This window comes from Caretta caretta, chromosome 1 (assembly GCF_965140235.1).
Source record: "Caretta caretta isolate rCarCar2 chromosome 1, rCarCar1.hap1, whole genome shotgun sequence".
In the NCBI taxonomy this organism is placed as follows: domain Eukaryota; kingdom Metazoa; phylum Chordata; order Testudines; family Cheloniidae; genus Caretta; species Caretta caretta.
In genome coordinates this window covers 224,630,414-224,651,677 of record NC_134206.1, presented here as the reverse complement: position 1 = coordinate 224,651,677, position 21,264 = coordinate 224,630,414, and the positions used below count along the sequence as shown (strand labels likewise).

Below are 21,264 nucleotides of genomic sequence, written 5' to 3'. Positions count from 1 at the left end.
GGGTGCTCGGCAGAAGACAATGCAGTATGACTGCTGGCCATCGTTTTCTGCTGGCTGCAGATTAAAAGGGAAATGACTTGGCTGAATCACTCCCATGTTTGCCCAGGCGCCCCGACCTCATCGAGGTCGTTAAAAGAGCACCCAGGACTACGTCGACGACGGCCACCAGTCATACTGCACTGTCTGCTGCCAAAAGGCAATAAACTGTTGCTGTGTAGCAATGCAGTACCGCGTCTGCCAGCACCCAGGAGACATACGGTGATGGTTAGCTGAGCGGGCTCCATGCTTTCCGTGGTATGGCATCTGCACAGGTAACTCAAGAAAAAAGGCGCAAAACGATTGTCTGCCCTTGCTTTCACGGAGAGAGGGAGGGAAGGGGGGGCCTGATGATATGTACCCAGAACCACCCGCGACAATGTTTCAGCCCCATCAGGCACTGGAATTTCTACCCAGAATTCAAATGGGCGGCGGAGACTGCGGGAACTGTGGGATAGCCACCCACAGTGCAACGCTCCGGAAGTCGATGGTTGCCTCGGTACTGTGGACACACTCTGCCAACTACATGCACGTAGTGTATGTCTACACTACGGAATAAGGTCGAATTTATAGAAGTCGGTTTTTTAGAAATCCGTTTTATAAATTCGAGTGTGTGTGTCCCCACAGTAAATGCTCTAAGTGCATTAAGTGCATTAACTCGGCGGAGCGCTTCCACAGTACCGAGGCAAGCGTCGACTTCCGGAGCGTTGCACTGTGGGTAGCTATCCCACAGTTCCCGCAGTCTCCGCTGCCCATTGGAATTCTGGGTTGAGATCCCAATGCCTGATGGGGCTAAAACATTGTCGCGGGTGGTTCTGGGTACATATCGTCAGCCTCCCGTTCCCTCCCTCCCCCCGTGAAAGCAAGGGCAGACAATCATTTCGCGCCTTTTTTCCTGAGTTACCTGTGCAGACGCCATACCATGGCAAGCATGGAGCCCGCTCAGGTAACCGTCACCCTATGTCTCCTGGGTGCTGGCAGACGCGGTACGGCATTGCTACACAGTAGCAGCAACCCCTTGCCTTGTGGCAGCAGACGGTACAGTACGACTGGTAGCCGTCATCGTCATGTCTGAGGTGCTCCTGGTCGCCTCTGTGAGGTCGATCAGGAGCGCCTGGGCAGACATGGGCACAGGGACTAAATTTGGAGTGACTTGACCAGGTCATTCTCTTTAGTCCTGCAGTCAGTCCTATTGAACCGTCTTATGGTGAGCGGGCAGGCGATACGGACTGCTAGCAGTCGTGCTGTACCATCTTCTGCCGAGCAGTCATGAGATGTGGATGGCATGCAGTCCGTCTGCTGCCAGCCAAAGATGTAAAAGATAGATGGAGTGGGTCAAAACAAGAAATAGACCAGATTTGTTTTGTACTCATTTGCTTCCCCCCCCTCCCCTGTCTAGGGGACTCATTCTTCTAGATCACACTGCAGTCAAGATGCAGCGAGGTAAATCTAGCCATGTATCAATCAGAGGCCAGGCTAACCTTCTTGCTCCAATAAGGACAATAACTTAGGTGCACCATTTCTTATTGGAACCCTCTGTGAAGTCCTGCCTGAAATACTCCTTGATGTAAAGCCACCCCCTTTGTTGATTTTAGCTCCCTGAAGCCAACCCTGTAAGCGCCCCTCCCAGCGTCAGAGCAATGGCAAACAATCGGGCATCTGAGAGTGCTGTCCAGAGCAGTCACAATGGAGCGCTCTGATGGGGCTAAAACATTGTCGCGGGTGGTTCTGGGTACGTGTCGTCAGGCCCCCGTTCCCTCCCTCCCTCCGTGAAAGCAAGGGCAGACAATCATTTCGCGCCTTTTTTCCTGAGTTACCTGTGCAGACGCCATACCACAGCAAGCATGGAGCCCGCTCAGGTAACCGTCACCCTATGTCTCCTGGGTGCTGGCAGACGCGGTACGGCTTTGCTGCACAGTAGCAGCAACCCCTTGCCTTCTGGCAGCAGACGGTGCAATACGATTGGTAGTCGTCCTCATCGTGTCCGAGGTGCTCCTGGCCGCGTCGGCTGGGAGCGCCTGGGCAGACATGGGCGCAGGGACTAAATTTGGAGTGACTTGACCAGGTCATTCTCTTTAGTCCTGCAGTCAGTCCTATTGAACCGTCTTATGGTGAGCAGGCAGGCGATACGGACTGCTAGCAGTCGTACTGTACCATCTTCTGCCAGGCAGGCAAGAGATGAGGATTGCTAGCAGTCGTATTGCACCATCTTCTGCCAGGCAGGCAAGAGATGGGGATGGCTAGCAGGCGTACTGTACCATCTTCTGCCAAGCAGCCATGAGATGTGGATGGCATGCAGTCCTTCTGCACCGTCTGCTGCCAGCCAAAGATGTAAAAGATAGATGGAGTGGGTCAAAACAAGAAATAGACCAGATTTGTTTTGTACTCATTTGCCTCCTCCCCTGTCTAGGGGACTCATTCCTCTAGGTCACACTGCAGTCACTCACAGAGAAGGTGCAGCGAGGTAAATCTAGCCATGTATCAATCAGAGGCCAGGCTAACCTCCTTGTTCCAATAACAACGATAACTTAGGTGCACCATTTCTTATTGGAACCCTCCGTGCAGTCCTGCCTGAAATACTCCTTGATGTACAGGCACCCCCTTTGTTGATTTTAGCTCCCTGAAGCCAACCCTGTAAGCCGTGTCGTCAGTCGCCCCTCCCTCCGTCAGAGCAACGGCAGACAATCGTTCCGCGCCTTTTTTCTGTGCGGACGCCATACCACGGCAAGCATGGAGCCCGCTCAGCTCACTTTGGCAATTAGGAGCACATTAACCACCACACGCATTATTCAGCAGTATATGCAGCACCAGAACATGGCAACGCGATACCGGGCGAGGAGGCGACGTCAGCGCGGTCCCGTGAGTGATCAGGACATGGACACAGATTTCTCTGAAAGCATGGGCCCTGACAATGCATGCATCATGGTGCTAATGGGGCAGGTTCATGCTGTGGAACGCCGATTCTGGGCTCGGGAAACAAGCACAGACTGGTGGGACCGCATAGTGTTGCAGGTCTGGGACGATTCCCAGTGGCTACGAAACTTTCGCATGCGTAAGGGCACTTTCATGGAACTTTGTGACTTGCTTTCCCCTGTCCTGAAGCGCATGAATACCAAGATGAGAGCAGCCCTCACAGTTGAGAAGCGAGTGGCGATAGCCCTGTGGAAGCTTGCAACGCCAGACAGCTACCGGTCAGTTGGGAATCAATTTGGAGTGGGCAAATCTACTGTGGGGGCTGCTGTGATGCAAGTAGCCCACGCAATCAAAGATCTGCTGATATCAAGGGTAGTGACCCTGGGAAATGTGCAGGTCATAGTGGATGGCTTTGCTGCAATGGGATTCCCTAACTGTGGTGGGGCTATAGATGGAACCCATATCCCTATCTTGGCACCGGAGCACCAAGCCGCCGAGTACATAAACCGCAAGGGGTACTTTTCAATAGTGCTGCAAGCTCTGGTGGATCACAAGGGACGTTTCACCAACATCAACGTGGGATGGCCGGGAAAGGTGCATGATGCTCGCATCTTCAGGAACTCTGGTCTGTTTCAAAAGCTGCAGGAAGGGACTTTATTCCCAGACCAGAAAATAACTGTTGGGGATGTTGAAATGCCTATATGTATCCTTGGGGACCCAGCCTACCCCTTAATGCCATGGCTCATGAAGCCGTACACAGGCAGCCTGGACAGTGGTCAGGAGCTGTTCAACTACAGGCTGAGCAAGTGCAGAATGGTGGTAGAATGTGCATTTGGACGTTTAAAGGCGCGCTGGCGCAGTTTATTGACTCGCTTAGACCTCAGCGAAACCAATATTCCCACTGTTATTACTGCTTGCTGTGTGCTCCACAATATCTGTGAGAGTAAGGGGGAGACGTTTATGGCGGGGTGGGAGGTTGAGGCAAATCGCCTGGCTGCTGGTTACGCGCAGCCAGACACCAGGGCGGTTAGAAGAGCACAGGAGGGCGCGGTACGCATCAGAGAAGCTTTGAAAAACAGTTTCATGACTGGCCAGGCTACGGTGTAAAAGTTCTGTTTGTTTCTCCTTGATGAACCCCCCCGCCCCTTGGTTCACTCTACTTCCCTGTAAGCTAACCACCCTCCCCTCCTCCCTTTAATCATTGCTTGCAGAGCCAATAAAGTCATTGCTGCTTCACAGTCATGCATTCGTTATTCATTCATCACACAAATAGGGGGATGACTACCAAGGTATCCCAGGAGGGGTGGTGGAGGAGGGAAGGAAAATGCCACACAGCACTTTAAGCACAGCACTTTAAAAGTTTACAACTTTAAAATTTATTGAATGACAGCCTTCTTTTTTTTGGGCAATCCTCTGTGGGGGAGTGGCTGGTTGGCCGGAGGCCTCCCCACCGTGTTCTTGGGCGTCTGGGTGTGGAGGCTATGGAACTTGGGGAGGAGGGCGGTTGGTTACAGAGGGGCTGCAGTGGCAGTCTGTGCTCCAGCTGCCTTTGCTGCAGCTCAACCATACACTGGAGCATACTGGTTTGGTCCTGCAGCAGCCTCAGCATTGAATCCTGCCTCCTCTCATCACGCTGCCGCCACCTTTGAGCTTCAGCCCTGTCTTCAGCCCGCCACTTACTCTCTTCAGCCCGCCACTTACTCTCTTCAGCCCTCCACCTCTCCTCCCGGTCATTTTGTGCTTTCCTGCACTCTGACATTATTTGCCTCCACGCATTCGTCTGTGCTCTGTCAGTGTGGGAGGACAGCATGAGCTCGGAGAACATTTCATCGCGAGTGCGTTTTTTTTTCTTTCTAAGCTTCACTAGCCTCTGGGAAGGAGAAGATCCTGTGATCATTGAAACACATGCAGCTGGTGGAGAAAAAAAAAGGGACAGCGGTATTTAAAAAGACACATTTTATAAAACAGTGGCTACACTCTTTCAGGGTAAACCTTGAAAGTTAACATTACATACATAGCACATGTGCTTTCGTTACAAGGTCGCATTTTGCCTCCTCCCACCGCGTGAACGGATTTTGGTTGAATGCCAGCAAACATACACTGCAATGCTTTGTTCTACAGTGATTCCCCAGTACGTGTTGCTGGCCTGGAGTGGTAAAGTGTCCTACCATGAAGGACGAAATAAGGCTGCCCTCCCCAGAAACCTTTTGCAAAGGCAGAACCGCAAATGCCAGGGCAAAGTAATCCTTTCACATGCTTGCTTTTAAACCATGTATAGCATTTTAAAAGGTACACTCACCAGAGGTCCCTTCTCCGCCTGCTGAGTCCAGGAGGCAGCCTTGGGTGGGTTCGGGGGGTACTGGCTCCAGGTCTAGGGTGAGAAACAGTTCCTGGCTGTCGGGAAAACCGGTTTCTCCGCTTGCTTGCTGTGAGCTATCTACAACCTCCTCCTCATCATCTTCTTCGTCCCCAAAACCTACTTCTGTATTGCCTCCATCTCCATTGAAGGAGTCAAACAACACGGCTGGGGTAGTGGTGGCTGAACCCCCTAAAATGGCATGCAGCTCATCATAGAAGCGGCATGTTTGGGGCTCTGACCCAGAGCGGCCGTTCGCCTCTCTGGTTTTCTGGTAGGCTTGCCTCAGCTCCTTCAGTTTCACGCGGCACTGCTTCGGGTCCCTGTTATGGCCTCTGTCCTTCATGCCCTGGGAGATTTTCAGAAAGGTTTTGGCATTTCGAAAACTGGAACGGAGTTCTGATAGCACGGATTCCTCTCCCCAAACAGCGATCAGATCCCGTACCTCCCGTTCAGTCCATGCTGGAGCTCTTTTGCGATTCTGGGACTCCATCATGGTCACCTCTGCTGATGAGCTCTGCATGGTCACCTGCAGCTTGCCACGCTGGCCAAACAGGAAATGAGATTCAAAAGTTCGCGGTTCTTTTCCTGTCTACCTGGCCAGTGCATCTGAGTTGAGAGCGCTGTCCAGAGCGGTCAGAATGGAGCACTCTGGGATAGCTCCCGGAGGCCAATACCATCGAATTGTGTCCACAGTACCCCAAATTCGAGCCGGCAAGGTCGATTTAAGCGCTAATCCACTTGTCAGGGGTGGAGTAAGGAAATCGATTTTAAGAGCCCTTTAAGTCGAAATAAAGGGCTTCATTGTGTGGACGGGTGCAGGTTTAAATCGATTTAACGCTGCTAAATTCGATCTAAAGTCCTAGTGTAGACCAGGCTTTAGAGCATTTGTACACACAATCGACTGTATAAAACCGCTTTCTACAAAACTGACTTCTATAAATTCGACCTAATTTCATAGTGTAGACCTACCCTATGATGACCCGTGTCACAAAGGCTTTCATTAGTGACCTTTTTACATGATATTTTTTTGGCAAACTAATATGTAGATCCTGGAGCAGGGGATCCCTGTAACCCTTATGCACACCTGTGCCCCATGGTTTCTATGAAGTCTTTTGCTCAGCGAGTCTTTAATATGACACTAGCTTCAGGAACTGAGCTACTACACCAATAATTTCAGTAACCACCTGTGCCTTGAGATTAGCTTAGTGAGCTAGAAATAGTAGCTAGTGCTGTCACAGAGCTCATGCCCTGACATCACAACCAGAGACCTCAGAAAACTGTGCCTTCAAATGAGCCCAGTTAGCTAGTTGTGGTGAACCAATGACTTCACAGTGCCTGTTCCTTGATATCTGCAATATTGCTAACTCTCATAGCCCTGGTCTACACTAGGACTTTAGATCGAATTTAGCAGCGTTAAATCGATTTAAACCTGCACCCGTCCACACAATGAAGCCCTTTATTTCGACTTAAAGGGCTCTTAAAATCGATTTCCTTACTCCACCCCTGACAAGTGGATTAGCGCTTAAATCGACCTTGCCGGCTCGAATTTGGGGTACTGTGGACACAATTCGATGGTATTGGCCTCCGGGAGCTATCCCAGAGTGCTCCATTCTGACCGCTCTGGACAGCGCTCTCAACTCAGATGCACTGGCCAGGTAGACAGGAAAAGAACCGCGAACTTTTGAATCTCATTTCCTGTTTGGCCAGCGTGGCAAGCTGCAGGTGACCATGCAGAGCTCATCAGCAGAGGTGACCATGATGGAGTCCCAGAATCGCAAAAGAGCTCCAGCATGGACTGAACGGGAGGTACGGGATCTGATCGCTGTTTGGGGAGAGGAATCCGTGCTATCAGAACTCCGTTCCAGTTTTCGAAATGCCAAAACCTTTCTGAAAATCTCCCAGGGCATGAAGGACAGAGGCCATAACAGGGACCCGAAGCAGTGCCGCGTGAAACTGAAGGAGCTGAGGCAAGCCTACCAGAAAACCAGAGAGGCGAACGGCCGCTCTGGGTCAGAGCCCCAAACATGCCGCTTCTATGATGAGCTGCATGCCATTTTAGGGGGTTCAGCCACCACTACCCCAGCCGTGTTGTTTGACTCCTTCAATGGAGATGGAGGCAATACAGAAGTAGGTTTTGGGGACGAAGAAGATGATGAGGAGGAGGTTGTAGATAGCTCACAGCAAGCAAGCGGAGAAACCGGTTTTCCCGACAGCCAGGAACTGTTTCTCACCCTAGACCTGGAGCCAGTACCCCCCGAACCCACCCAAGGCTGCCTCCTGGACTCAGCAGGCGGAGAAGGGACCTCTGGTGAGTGTACCTTTTAAAATGCTATACATGGTTTAAAAGCAAGCATGTGAAAGGATTACTTTGCCCTGGCATTTGCGGTTCTGCCTTTGCAAAAGGTTTCTGGGGAGGGCAGCCTTATTTCGTCCTTCATGGTAGGACACTTTACCACTCCAGGCCAGCAACACGTACTGGGGAATCACTGTAGAACAAAGCATTGCAGTGTATGTTTGCTGGCATTCAACCAAAATCCGTTCACGCGGTGGGAGGAGGCAAAATGCGACCTTGTAACGAAAGCACATGTGCTATGTATGTAATGTTAACTTTCAAGGTTTACCCTGAAAGAGTGTAGCCACTGTTTTATAAAATGTGTCTTTTTAAATACCGCTGTCCCTTTTTTTTTCTCCACCAGCTGCATGTGTTTCAATGATCACAGGATCTTCTCCTTCCCAGAGGCTAGTGAAGCTTAGAAAGAAAAAAAAACGCACTCGCGATGAAATGTTCTCCGAGCTCATGCTGTCCTCCCACACTGACAGAGCACAGACGAATGCGTGGAGGCAAATAATGTCAGAGTGCAGGAAAGCACAAAATGACCGGGAGGAGAGGTGGAGGGCTGAAGAGAGTAAGTGGCGGGCTGAAGAGAGTAAGTGGCGGGCTGAAGACAGGGCTGAAGCTCAAAGGTGGCGGCAGCGTGATGAGAGGAGGCAGGATTCAATGCTGAGGCTGCTGCAGGACCAAACCAGTATGCTCCAGTGTATGGTTGAGCTGCAGCAAAGGCAGCTGGAGCACAGACTGCCACTGCAGCCCCTCTGTAACCAACCGCCCTCCTCCCCAAGTTCCATAGCCTCCACACCCAGACGCCCAAGAACACGGTGGGGAGGCCTCCGGCCAACCAGCCACTCCCCCACAGAGGATTGCCCAAAAAAAAGAAGGCTGTCATTCAATAAATTTTAAAGTTGTAAACTTTTAAAGTGCTGTGCTTAAAGTGCTGTGTGGCATTTTCCTTCCCTCCTCCACCACCCCTCCTGGGATACCTTGGTAGTCATCCCCCTATTTGTGTGATGAATGAATAACGAATGCATGACTGTGAAGCAGCAATGACTTTATTGGCTCTGCAAGCAATGATTAAAGGGAGGAGGGGAGGGTGGTTAGCTTACAGGGAAGTAGAGTGAACCAAGGGGCGGGGGGGTTCATCAAGGAGAAACAAACAGAACTTTTACACCGTAGCCTGGCCAGTCATGAAACTGTTTTTCAAAGCTTCTCTGATGCGTACCGCGCCCTCCTGTGCTCTTCTAACCGCCCTGGTGTCTGGCTGCGCGTAACCAGCAGCCAGGCGATTTGCCTCAACCTCCCACCCCGCCATAAACGTCTCCCCCTTACTCTCACAGATATTGTGGAGCACACAGCAAGCAGTAATAACAGTGGGAATATTGGTTTCGCTGAGGTCTAAGCGAGTCAATAAACTGCGCCAGCGCGCCTTTAAACGTCCAAATGCACATTCTACCACCATTCTGCACTTGCTCAGCCTGTAGTTGAACAGCTCCTGACCACTGTCCAGGCTGCCTGTGTACGGCTTCATGAGCCATGGCATTAAGGGGTAGGCTGGGTCCCCAAGGATACATATAGGCATTTCAACATCCCCAACAGTTATTTTCTGGTCTGGGAATAAAGTCCCTTCCTGCAGCTTTTGAAACAGACCAGAGTTCCTGAAGATGCGAGCATCATGCACCTTTCCCGGCCATCCCACGTTGATGTTGGTGAAACGTCCCTTGTGATCCACCAGAGCTTGCAGCACTATTGAAAAGTACCCCTTGCGGTTTATGTACTCGGCGGCTTGGTGCTCCGGTGCCAAGATAGGGATATGGGTTCCATCTATAGCCCCACCACAGTTAGGGAATCCCATTGCAGCAAAGCCATCCACTATGACCTGCACATTTCCCAGGGTCACTACCCTTGATATCAGCAGATCTTTGATTGCGTGGGCTACTTGCATCACAGCAGCCCCCACAGTAGATTTGCCCACTCCAAATTGATTCCCAACTGACCGGTAGCTGTCTGGCGTTGCAAGCTTCCACAGGGCTATCGCCACTCGCTTCTCAACTGTGAGGGCTGCTCTCATCTTGGTATTCATGCGCTTCAGGACAGGGGAAAGCAAGTCACAAAGTTCCATGAAAGTGCCCTTACGCATGCGAAAGTTTCGTAGCCACTGGGAATCGTCCCAGACCTGCAACACTATGCGGTCCCACCAGTCTGTGCTTGTTTCCCGAGCCCAGAATCGGCGTTCCACAGCATGAACCTGCCCCATTAGCACCATGATGCATGCATTGGCAGGGCCCATGCTTTCAGAGAAATCTGTGTCCATGTCCTGATCACTCACGGGACCGCGCTGACGTCGCCTCCTCGCCCGGTATCGCGTTGCCAGGTTCTGGTGCTGCATATACTGCTGAATAATGCGTGTGGTGGTTAATGTGCTCCTAATTGCCAAAGTGAGCTGAGCGGGCTCCATGCTTGCCGTGGTATGGCGTCCGCACAGAAAAAAGGCGCGGAACGATTGTCTGCCGTTGCTCTGACGGAGGGAGGGGCGACTGACGACACGGCTTACAGGGTTGGCTTCAGGGAGCTAAAATCAACAAAGGGGGTGCCTGTACATCAAGGAGTATTTCAGGCAGGACTGCACGGAGGGTTCCAATAAGAAATGGTGCACCTAAGTTATCGTTGTTATTGGAACAAGGAGGTTAGCCTGGCCTCTGATTGATACATGGCTAGATTTACCTCGCTGCACCTTCTCTGTGAGTGACTGCAGTGTGACCTAGAGGAATGAGTCCCCTAGACAGGGGAGGAGGCAAATGAGTACAAAACAAATCTGGTCTATTTCTTGTTTTGACCCACTCCATCTATCTTTTACATCTTTGGCTGGCAGCAGACGGTGCAGAAGGACTGCATGCCATCCACATCTCATGGCTGCTTGGCAGAAGATGGTACAGTACGCCTGCTAGCCATCCCCATCTCTTGCCTGCCTGGCAGAAGATGGTGCAATACGACTGCTAGCAATCCTCATCTCTTGCCTGCCTGGCAGAAGATGGTACAGTACGACTGCTAGCAGTCCGTATCGCCTGCCTGCTCACCATAAGATGGTTCAATAGGACTGACTGCAGGACTAAAGAGAATGACCTGGTCAAGTCACTCCAAATTTAGTCCCTGCGCCCATGTCTGCCCAGGCGCTCCCAGCCGACGCGGCCAGGAGCACCTCGGACACGATGAGGACGACTACCAGTCGTATTGCACCGTCTGCTGCCAGAAGGCAAGGGGTTGCTGCTACTGTGCAGCAAAGCCGTACCGCGTCTGCCAGCACCCAGGAGACATAGGGTGACGGTTACCTGAGCGGGCTCCATGCTTGCTGTGGTATGGCGTCTGCACAGGTAACTCAGGAAAAAAGGCGCGAAATGATTGTCTGCCCTTGCTTTCACGGAGGGAGGGAGGGAACGGGGGCCTGACGACACGTACCCAGAACCACCCGCGACAATGTTTTAGCCCCATCAGAGCGCTCCATTGTGACTGCTCTGGACAGCACTCTCAGATGCCCGATTGTTTGCCATTGCTCTGACGCTGGGAGGGGCGCTTACAGGGTTGGCTTCAGGGAGCTAAAATCAACAAAGGGGGTGGCTTTACATCAAGGAGTATTTCAGGCAGGACTTCACAGAGGGTTCCAATAAGAAATGGTGCACCTAAGTTATTGTCCTTATTGGAGCAAGAAGGTTAGCCTGGCCTCTGATTGATACATGGCTAGATTTACCTCGCTGCACCTTGACTGCAGTGTGATCTAGAAGAATGAGTCCCCTAGACAGGGGAGGGGGGGGAAGCAAATGAGTACAAAACAAATCTGGTCTATTTCTTGTTTTGACCCACTCCATCTATCTTTTACATCTTTGGCTGGCAGCAGACGGACTGCATGCCATCCACATCTCATGACTGCTCGGCAGAAGATGGTACAGCACGACTGCTAGCAGTCCGTATCGCCTGCCCGCTCACCATAAGACGGTTCAATAGGACTGACTGCAGGACTAAAGAGAATGACCTGGTCAAGTCACTCCAAATTTAGTCCCTGTGCCCATGTCTGCCCAGGCGCTCCTGATCGACCTCACAGAGGCGACCAGGAGCACCTCAGACATGACGATGACGGCTACCAGTCGTACTGTACCGTCTGCTGCCACAAGGCAAGGGGTTGCTGCTACTGTGTAGCAATGCCGTACCGCGTCTGCCAGCACCCAGGAGACATAGGGTGACGGTTACCTGAGCGGGCTCCATGCTTGCCATGGTATGGCGTCTGCACAGGTAACTCAGGAAAAAAGGCGCGAAATGATTGTCTGCCCTTGCTTTCACGGGGGGAGGGAGGGAACGGGAGGCTGACGATATGTACCCAGAACCACCCGCGACAATGTTTTAGCCCCATCAGGCATTGGGATCTCAACCCAGAATTCCAATGGGCAGCGGAGACTGCGGGAACTGTGGGATAGCTACCCACAGTGCAACGCTCCGGAAGTCGACGCTTGCCTCGGTACTGTGGAAGCGCTCCGCCGAGTTAATGCACTTAATGCACTTAGAGCATTTACTGTGGGGACACACACACTCGAATTTATAAAACCGATTTCTAAAAAACCGACTTCTATAAATTCGACCTTATTCCGTAGTGTAGACATACCCTTAGTCATTGGTGTTCTCAAGCTCCAGATTTCTGAGTTATGAAAATATGTGAGAACACCCCCCCCTCCCCAAGTATATAGTTTTTATAATTGTGGAGAAAAGCTTGAACACATGACCCAACATAAGACCCAGAAACCAAAAGGCAAGCAAAGAATGTGAAATTTAGTTTTAAAAAAATCTCATGATTTTAAAGCCAATCGCATGTATTACATATGTGGGACTATCTGTAAGAGTATAGATGAACACAAATGTAATTAGAGCCATAGCATGTAGGCAGCTGACAGCCAAGCCTTACATTCCTTGTGCACCTAGTGACGTACCTAGTTCAAGACCCCCCAAAACATGAGTTTTTGAAGTAATACATTTGGGGTGCTTTTTATTTGTCATCTGGATTGTGAACCTCTTTAAGTACTCTTGGGCTATGTTTTCAAGCTTTCTCACACAACTGTGACACCTAAAGAGTTACTTCAACACCCCTCCCCCACCAAAAAAGCAGATCTTCTCCCACAATCACATAAATCCAGGAGTTGGGGTTTTAAGAAAAACAAATATCGCAAGAGTCGTGATAAGAGCATGAAGACTGGCAACAGTGGGGTGCAGCTACATGTCTTTAATGGTGTGTGGAAAGAGCAGCAGCTTGCCACTTACTGAGCACCGCTTTGCTCCTCTTCCTCCCTTTCTTTTCATCCTCCTTTTAAAATAACCCTTTGCTACCAGTTACCATTTGTTTGGTTTCTGCTCTACAGGGGTTATTATTAAATATTCATTGTTGCTGCTGGGAATTCATCAGTCCTCCCTCCCTCTCAAAACACCCACATGCAATTTCCCTCGCATGAGGCAGCCGCAGCCTTTACCGGACGGCTCTGCAACCTCCCCGGCCGCTCAGGGAAGAAGCGGCGCGAGCTCCGCCTGCCACACGGGCCGGTGGGCGGGCGCCCGCGAGAAGCCCCGCCCCCCACCCCGGACCGAGCGCCCGCGGGGCACCTCACGCTTCGCCTAATCGATTTGGTCTACAGCGGCTCCCGTCGGCCGTCTGAAGTGCGCGTGTGCGAGCCGCAAAGTAGCATGGCGGCCGCCAGGGGCTGCCTCTGCTCGTGCGCCCGCCCGATGCTGCCCCGGCTTTGCGTGGGGCTGGCCGCCGGGCCCGGCTCGCTGCTCAGGGCAGCGGCTTATTCCACCGCCCTGGGGGTGGGGAGCGCGGGGCCCAGCCAGAGAGAAGGTGAGAGCCGCCCCCAGCCCGGGCAGGGCCCCAGCGGTTCCATTGTCGGGCTTCTGATTATGGTGCCTGCGGATATTCCCCGCCATTGTCTGCTGGGGTGTTTGTTTTGTTCTTTGAAAAGGAAAAAATAAATGCAAAAAGAGGCATAAATACAATAAACCACAATAAAGCTAAGTTTGTGCGTAAGCTACGTTCATGCATTTGACTTTCTTTTAGGTGTAGTTTGATCTCTGAATTCCCTGCGTCCACAGTGCTTGCTTTGGGGGGGGGTAACCATCCCGCTAATGCTGCTGTATAAGTATACCTGTACATGTTCTCAGCATGAACGCCATCCTAACCTAGCTTTTTATCCTTAAATAGAATTGGCAAGTTGTTCACAATATACTTCTACGTGGTTGAGACAAATCAACCTCAATTTTTCAGCATTTGCTGTTGATGTTACCTGGCAGGTGCTCAAATACTATAGCAATAAAAAACCTTAAGAAGATCTTTTTGCAATTTGTCCAAAGCTATTGAAGTAGATTTTGTTATAGTAGTCATATCTTCTACCTTTATCGTTGGTCTGATGTTGACGACTTTGGTTGTGAGCGTGCCATATATTTTGTCACTATTGCTGCATAAATTGTCGTCAGGATGTACCGGTTAATAAGGTCAGACTTCCTACTTATGAATCAAACTTTTTGTGTCTTAGCTTCTGTGTATGTAAATATCTGTTATTGGGAGAGCAGGGTCTTCGTGGGCAGGACAGAAGACTAGTTTATCGGATACATATTACAAGGATTGATGCAGGTCACAAGATCTAATTCAGTTTCGCCATGAGTGGATAGAAATTTATTGATTTCAGTGGAACTGGTGATACACCAGAGCTGAATTTGTCCTAACATCTTTAGAGCGCTTAAAGACCTGCTAAATTAATAGTAGTGTATGATTTTATTTGTTATATTGATTTTTGCTCATAAAAATTGTATTCTTGAAATATGAGTTTAGGAACATGAGGTTGGTATTCCTTTTTGCCATTTTTTAAATTTAAATGGTCAGACAAGACTCTGAAAATGTACCAATATGAACTATGGTTGGGCTGGGGAGGAAGTTAGCAAGTGAGATCCAAGGTCAGTTCCCTGTTGAGAAGTCATCCTCTAGATCAGTGGTTCTTAACCTTTACTGCAGCCTGCACCCATTTGGTTCTCAAAATATGCTCTCATACCCTTATCAAAAATCAAAATATGTTCTCGCAAAAATCATTGAAGTAGGTCAGTTCTTTAAATCTAGATATATTTTTTGTTTGTATATTACAGTAATCATTAAAAAAATGTGTAATGTTAATAAATACATAGGTTTAATTAAACAAAGTAGTTGTACTTATGTGCCTGTGCTTAATTTGTGTTTTCGATGATTTACCTTCTAAAAAAATCTGGCCTGTCTCACATCCCAGGTTAGAACCACTGCCCTAGATGGTAGGTGTCTGATAAGCTTGAAACTCCTTCCTCATTCTGGCAGCTCAAAGTGAAAACTCCACTATCCTTCCCCACTTCCCTTGCCAGTCCCCATTACTGTGTTGTGGGAGAGGGTGTATTTGTGTAAAACTGATATTCTTTAGATTGTGGTACGCAGTGTTGTTGTAGCTATGGTAATCTCAGGATGTTAGATATGCAAGGTGGGTGAAGTAATATCTCTTACTTGAGCAGCTGCTGTTCATGAGAGAGATGAGCTTGCACCAGACCTGAGGAAGAGACCTGTGTAAGCTCGTCTCTCACTAGCAGAAGCTGGTCAAGTGAAAGATATTACCTCACCCATCTTGTCTCTCTAATTCTTCAGAGTTTCACAATTGCCAACCCAGAGATGAAACTCAAGTGTCTTGTTCATTTTACTATATTGCTCATAGCTTTCCTCAACAGCAAAAGCACTAGAGCTGTGCTCAGACTCTGGAAGACAGCACTGTATTAATTTATATTTGAAAGGTTATCTCTGCAAATGCATGGGCTCTGCATAAAGGCTAGAAATTTAACTCTTTTAAAGGAGAGCTTCAATTCCGCGGAAACTGATGGCCTTTTCCACAGATAGCTTCCTTCCCACCATGTGTGTGTGATTTTTTTTTTTTAAATAGTCCTGATCTGAAAGCCAGTTCTCATCACTGTTTTTTATCTAACTATAACAATTAATTCTGCAGGTTGAATTTCCCATTTAGTTTTACTGTTGTCTTGAGATGCCATGGAATGATGACGCAAAGTTAAAATTGTTGAATGTGCAAGTTTTTAGCAGTGCTGCTTAAGTCTTACTGAAGATACTGTTTTATCTTGTAGTTGCAGCATCAAGAAGAAGCAGGACATCACAAATTGCAAGAAATAGAAGAGTGGTAAGAAATAAAAATGTTTGCAACTACCTTATCTGCAAGATAACTGTTGTTTTTTTAGTCTTGTTTTGCATCTGTACTTCTTAGTTCTTTTCCTAAAGAAAGATGGATTCTCATTGGTTGGTAATCATTGAAACATGTTGACTTGGAACAAAATATAGCCTTGCAACTAAATTTGGTGGTTTTTTTGTTAATCAGGAGGATATGTCATATCAATACACGCTTATTTAAGTAGTCATATAACTTACATTTATTCAGAATTTTAACTTTTACTCACTAGATGAATGGTTTACTTATGATTTGTGTTGAGCTTTTTTTGAAAAATGAACCAAAATTGCATAAAACAGCATTTTAAAATTGTTTTTAGTTAAATAAAACAATCTGAAATATGCAGGATACATAAGAAAAGTTTATCAAAACATGATTTTTGCATTTAAAACTAACTGCTTTATTAAACAACATGTGAATTGAATGATTGTTTCTGGTCACCATTTTCCTTCAGAATTTTAGAACTAGAGGACCTCACCCATACACACTTAGTTTTTATGCATAGATTGGAAGAGGAAGACAAGTTTTCCGACATTTTGAACTCCCAGTTGGTTTCTTAACTTTGAATGAACTAGTAATTGAACAGAACTAGTTGAATAAACTAAAAGGAATAAAATATTTTCTTTGCATCTGCAAAAGAGGCTACTTTTGTCAAAAACTGGTGTAAAACATTTCAGCTAACTCTTGGTTACAGTTTAGTCCATGATCTCCACCAGTACAGTGGTTTAACTTTCTTTAAGGCTTGGGCAGAAAACATATACTGCCTCATAATAAACTTAGGCCTTAAAATAGGTTGTTATAATTTCAAATGTAATTTTAAATAAGCTGATTTAAAAAAATTAACCTGTATTTAATTTTAAAAATCTGATTTATTTATTTACATATCTCTCACACACACTCATTTTTATCCATCCTGGCTTATGGAGAGTTCCTCCCAAGCATGAAAGGCAGCATAAGAGAAAAATTATAGGTGCTTGCTTTGATAATTTAACAAGTGGGCAATGGAGGCTGGCATCATGGACCGTTGTAAGGTAAGAGTTGATCTTTAGACACTGAGGGCAGGTCTGCGCTTTGGGGGAAAGTCTGTCTAAGCTACACAAGTTCAGTTACGTTACTAGGGTAACTCAAGTCAACATAGCTTACATCTACTTACTGTGGGGTCCACACTATGTTATGTTGACAGGAAGGCGATCTGCACAGTTTTCTGCATTTGCAATACTTGATTTCAGGATAATTACATCAACTATTATGGTTTTGACACTAAACTACTGATGCATGCTCTCAACTTTCACTCTGTCTGAGTGGGCTTTTTTGTCTGGGAATCTCCTGTGTTTTTTTTAAATACATGGTGACTCAACAGGAAATCCAAAGGGAATGCATTATTTCTGATTTTATTATTTATTTATTTATTTATATATTCACTTGTAAGATTTTATGTACGTACACACACACACTTTTAAGGGCAGATTCAGTGCCATACAAAAGCAGCCAGATCGCAGCAGCCAGTTAAGCTGAGTCTACAGCTGCTTTGTAATAGCAGAGCAGTGCAAAGCGGTCACACACTGGTGAATCTGGCTCTTAATTTGCAATTGACTTATTGGTTTAAAGGGTGTTGTTAGTAAGATACGTGGTATGTGCAGTGGTGGTATAGAGCTCAGTCTGAGGCCCAGTGTGGCTGTGCTTTAAAAGTTCCCTATCTTGGCTTTCTCGTCAGTGCTCTCTGTGCGCAGTGGAGATGAAGCATCAGTGGCATGGAGGCCTTTCAAGCACTGAAACCCAAGCTACATTGCAGCCATTGAACCTTTAAAGAACAGTGACAGTTGTGCCAAGTAATCTACCAATGAGAATGTTTGACACTTGTCCAGTCTCCCTCATTCCACTGAATCATTACACCCAACAGTGTTGTAGAATGAAAACTATCTGTAGATTCCTGTGATGCTGGCATAGGTTATCTCTGTCACATTGACCCTGCTTGTGTTTCATGATCCAGTCTTTAATTACTTTTAAAAATCCCTAAACTAACAGATAATTCATTCTTTGCTTAAAGAGTAAGGCCATTAAGATCAGGGAGAATACATTGTATTTTTCATACAAAACAAAGAAACTCAGCCTTAACTGTGGAATCATGACCAGTGCCTCAATAATCCATTCAGAATACTGCTGCAAAGATCATTTTCTTGATTTACCAGATCACCCCCTTTGTGTCCTTTGCTTGCTTCCATTCTGTACTGCATCAAACGTAATTCTTTTGGTCTTCACTTTTAAGGCTTTTCATGGGCTTTTTTCCTGCTCTACCTATCACTTCTGACGCTGTTGAGATGTAGAGTTCCGTATCTGCTCTGCCAATGATGCCAGCTTACATCATCCACTTCTACTTAAATTTTTGAAACAAGTACCTTCATGCTTTCTTCCAAGCTCCTCTTCATGCATGAAAAGAGCTCCCTGGAAACATTTACAAAGCCACTTCATTGTTGGCCTTCAAATCTTCTAAAACTCTTCTCTGTCATGAGGTTGAGACAGCTGTGACCTCTGGGTTTTATGGTGGTCAGTATTCTCATTGTTATCCCATGCTTCTCATTCTGTTTGTATCCACATGTTTAATCTTTCCAGTAAAATAGTAAGCTCTTTGAGGCAGGGATGGTCTTTTCGTTGTTTGTACAGTACCTGACACAATGGGGTCCTGATTCATGATTTGGACTTTTAAGACACTACTGCAGTACAAATAATACCTAATGAATGTTAAACCAAGCCACCTTGGGCATATTACGAGCTAAAAAAGGTGTGTTCGGGGGTTTTTTTGTTTTTTTTTTTTAAATCAAGTGAACTTCAGTTAAATTTTCAAAATACCATAATTTTTAACTCCTGTTTTGTTTGTTTTATTGAAATTTAGCACTCTGAAAAATCCCACTTGGTGCCGATTTGCACCTTTAGGCATCTAAATACCTTTCATAATCCGTCCCTAAGAGCTCACATTAAACATTACTTGGTCATCTCTATGAACTTATAACAAAACCATGGAAGACCAGACTTAACTTTCCTGATACTTCTAGAATACCAGGGGGGAGGGGGGACCCTTTCTTTATGCATCATAAAGAAACCACAAAGGGCAGAAGTCTCTCTCTCTCTCTCTTTCTCTCTCAAATTCCTTTGCATGTCCCCTTTGAACTTTTCCCAGAATGAAATAAGAAATGTGATATAGAATAGTGGTCTAAAATGTGGGTTTGCCTCATTGTCACTTTTTACATTTGCAGATTTGAGATATGCGTGCGCACACACACATACAGTACCTCAGGATAAAGAGAGAGACTTTCTTGGTGTAAACATAGTTTTTTCTAGAACATAGTGAATGTAGTTGTTTGGTTAAAATAAGATGTTTATATGATAGAATAAATGTTCTACAATTGAAAAGGAATTTATTAAACACTTAATACAAAAGTATCTTTTCTTAAAACTCAGTAATGAGCTTAGCAAAAGGCATTCCTTGAAGTTACCGGCCTTTAGAAGATCCACTGTCGCCAGCCAGTCAATTATTCCTGAGAACACCATTCACTTTGACTGTTACGGGTTTATCTCTCAAAATAACTGCCCCCCACCAATGTTGTGTCACTTCTAATTTTTTTTAGCCTGGAGCTCCTAGAACTGAAAAGATGGCTGTTGATCAGGACTGGAGCAATGTTTATCCAACTGCAGCAGCATTTAATCCTTCTTCAGTGCCTCTTCCCATCCGAATGGGCTATCCTGTGAAGAGAGGAGTACCTCCGCCGAAAGGAGGCAATTTGGAGCTTATAAAGGTAGGGTGCATCACTATAGTCTTTATATAACTTAGTTTTATTTCAACTCTCAAAGACCAGTGATTTGCAGTATGGCTTGATCAAAATATTTTCTCCAGATAGCACTTCATACTTGATATATTTATCACACAATATATTTAACATAATACAACTGTGTACCCAAGTAGCGAATGAAGAGAATCAGTTCAGCTTTACTATCAGTTTACTGTGATCCCTTAAAATGTCATGCATACAGAGTCTGATCTTGGTGACTTGCTCTCATAACTTGTTAATGAGACTTGTGCTGGGTCAGAGGTGAGAGGAGACACTTACTTATTTAATCCTCTCATTTAAATCTCGTGTCACACACTTGGTCTAAAGAGAATAAGTAGTGAAAGTAGTAACAGAAGTAGAATAAGACTTTGTTCATTGAGCAAGTTATTGTCTGCTCAAGACAGTGCCTTCAATTTTAAGTTCACACAGCAGTTTATTTGTTTATAAGCAAACTAGGTTACTGAAAAATAATCAAATATTTTATTTCAGATCCCTAACTTTTTGCATCTGACTCCCCCAGCAATTAAGAAACACTGTGCAGCTCTTAAAGGTGAGTTTTTGCCTTTTCTTTAAAACAGTTTCCTTGGAATTCTTAAGACACTTTAAGTAATTTAATTACACCTGTGTGGCAGGATAAGAAGACCCACATACAAAGCTTGCTGCTTGTCAGACTTCTTTCTCAGTATTGTCCAGTACCATTTTTCTTTTGTCCCATTGAAATATGATTCCACATCAATCACATAACCCTATATATTCATGTTTCCTCAACTCTGAGGGAGTTATGTTTTTTCCCCCAGAAAAGAGGCCACTGGGAGGCTTAATGTGTGACTCTGGGTTGTGATGTATTCAATGTGCTGGACAGATTGCATTGCTCTTCTGTTAGGCTTAGCTAGTATAGGGAAATGGAAAACCTGATGTCTTGATGAGTATGGGGCTTGGATATGACTCAGTCCAGAGAAAACGATGGCCTGGTTTATGCACAGTGTTTTGTACCGGTAAAACTGTTGGTTAGGACTGCACTTTTTAAAAACTGATATAGGTTTTATGGTACAACCCCCAATCTGGATGTAGTTATATCAGTATAAAGGTGCTTCTACCCCATTCAGAAGAGGAAGCTAAACTGCTATACATTTATACTTGTGTAATTGCATCCACCCTGGGGTTGTACTTCTTTAACTGCAGCATTTTAGCTATACCAGTATATTGCCTGAGGAAAGCAGCTAGAAGAGTTGAGAAAGATCGTATAAATTCTCCAGCTGAGTTTGTGCAGCAGATACAATCTAGTTGTATTAGATATTTGATTGCTCTTGGATGCCCAGGTAGTGACTGAGGCCAAGAGTGTTTTTTATATGTATCTTTTGAGGAGTGCAACCTATCTTCTTCCAGTGAAGATCTTGTCATAGTTACCCATGCCAATGTCCTCTCAAAAGTAATTACTGTAATGTGTTCCGCTTGGTTCTACAACTTGAAATGGTTTGGAAATTAAAGCTAATGAAGAACGTAGCAGTCGCCAGGGCACGTTCTACTGGT

The 21,264-nt window shown here is 46.5% G+C and overlaps 1 protein-coding gene across 2 annotated transcripts in view; it reads left to right on the top strand.

Annotated features, from left to right (window-relative positions):
* Positions 1-13,319: 13,319 nt before the first annotated feature.
* MRPS35 (mitochondrial ribosomal protein S35) overlaps positions 13,320-21,264 on the top strand; it is a 54,770-nt gene continuing 46,825 nt past the window's right edge. Inside the window, exons 1-4 of one of the 2 annotated variants that reach the window (XM_048824314.2) lie at positions 13,320-13,512; positions 15,813-15,865; positions 19,534-19,701; positions 20,224-20,284. In XM_048824314.2, the coding sequence (XP_048680271.1) occupies positions 13,359-13,512; positions 15,813-15,865; positions 19,534-19,701; positions 20,224-20,284 (436 nt within the window). In that variant the 5' untranslated portion in view covers positions 13,320-13,358. Of the gene's footprint in view, positions 13,513-15,812; positions 15,866-18,322; positions 18,455-19,533; positions 19,702-20,223; positions 20,285-21,264 lie in introns of those variants that run through there. The other variant, XM_048824323.2, reaches the window with a different exon arrangement.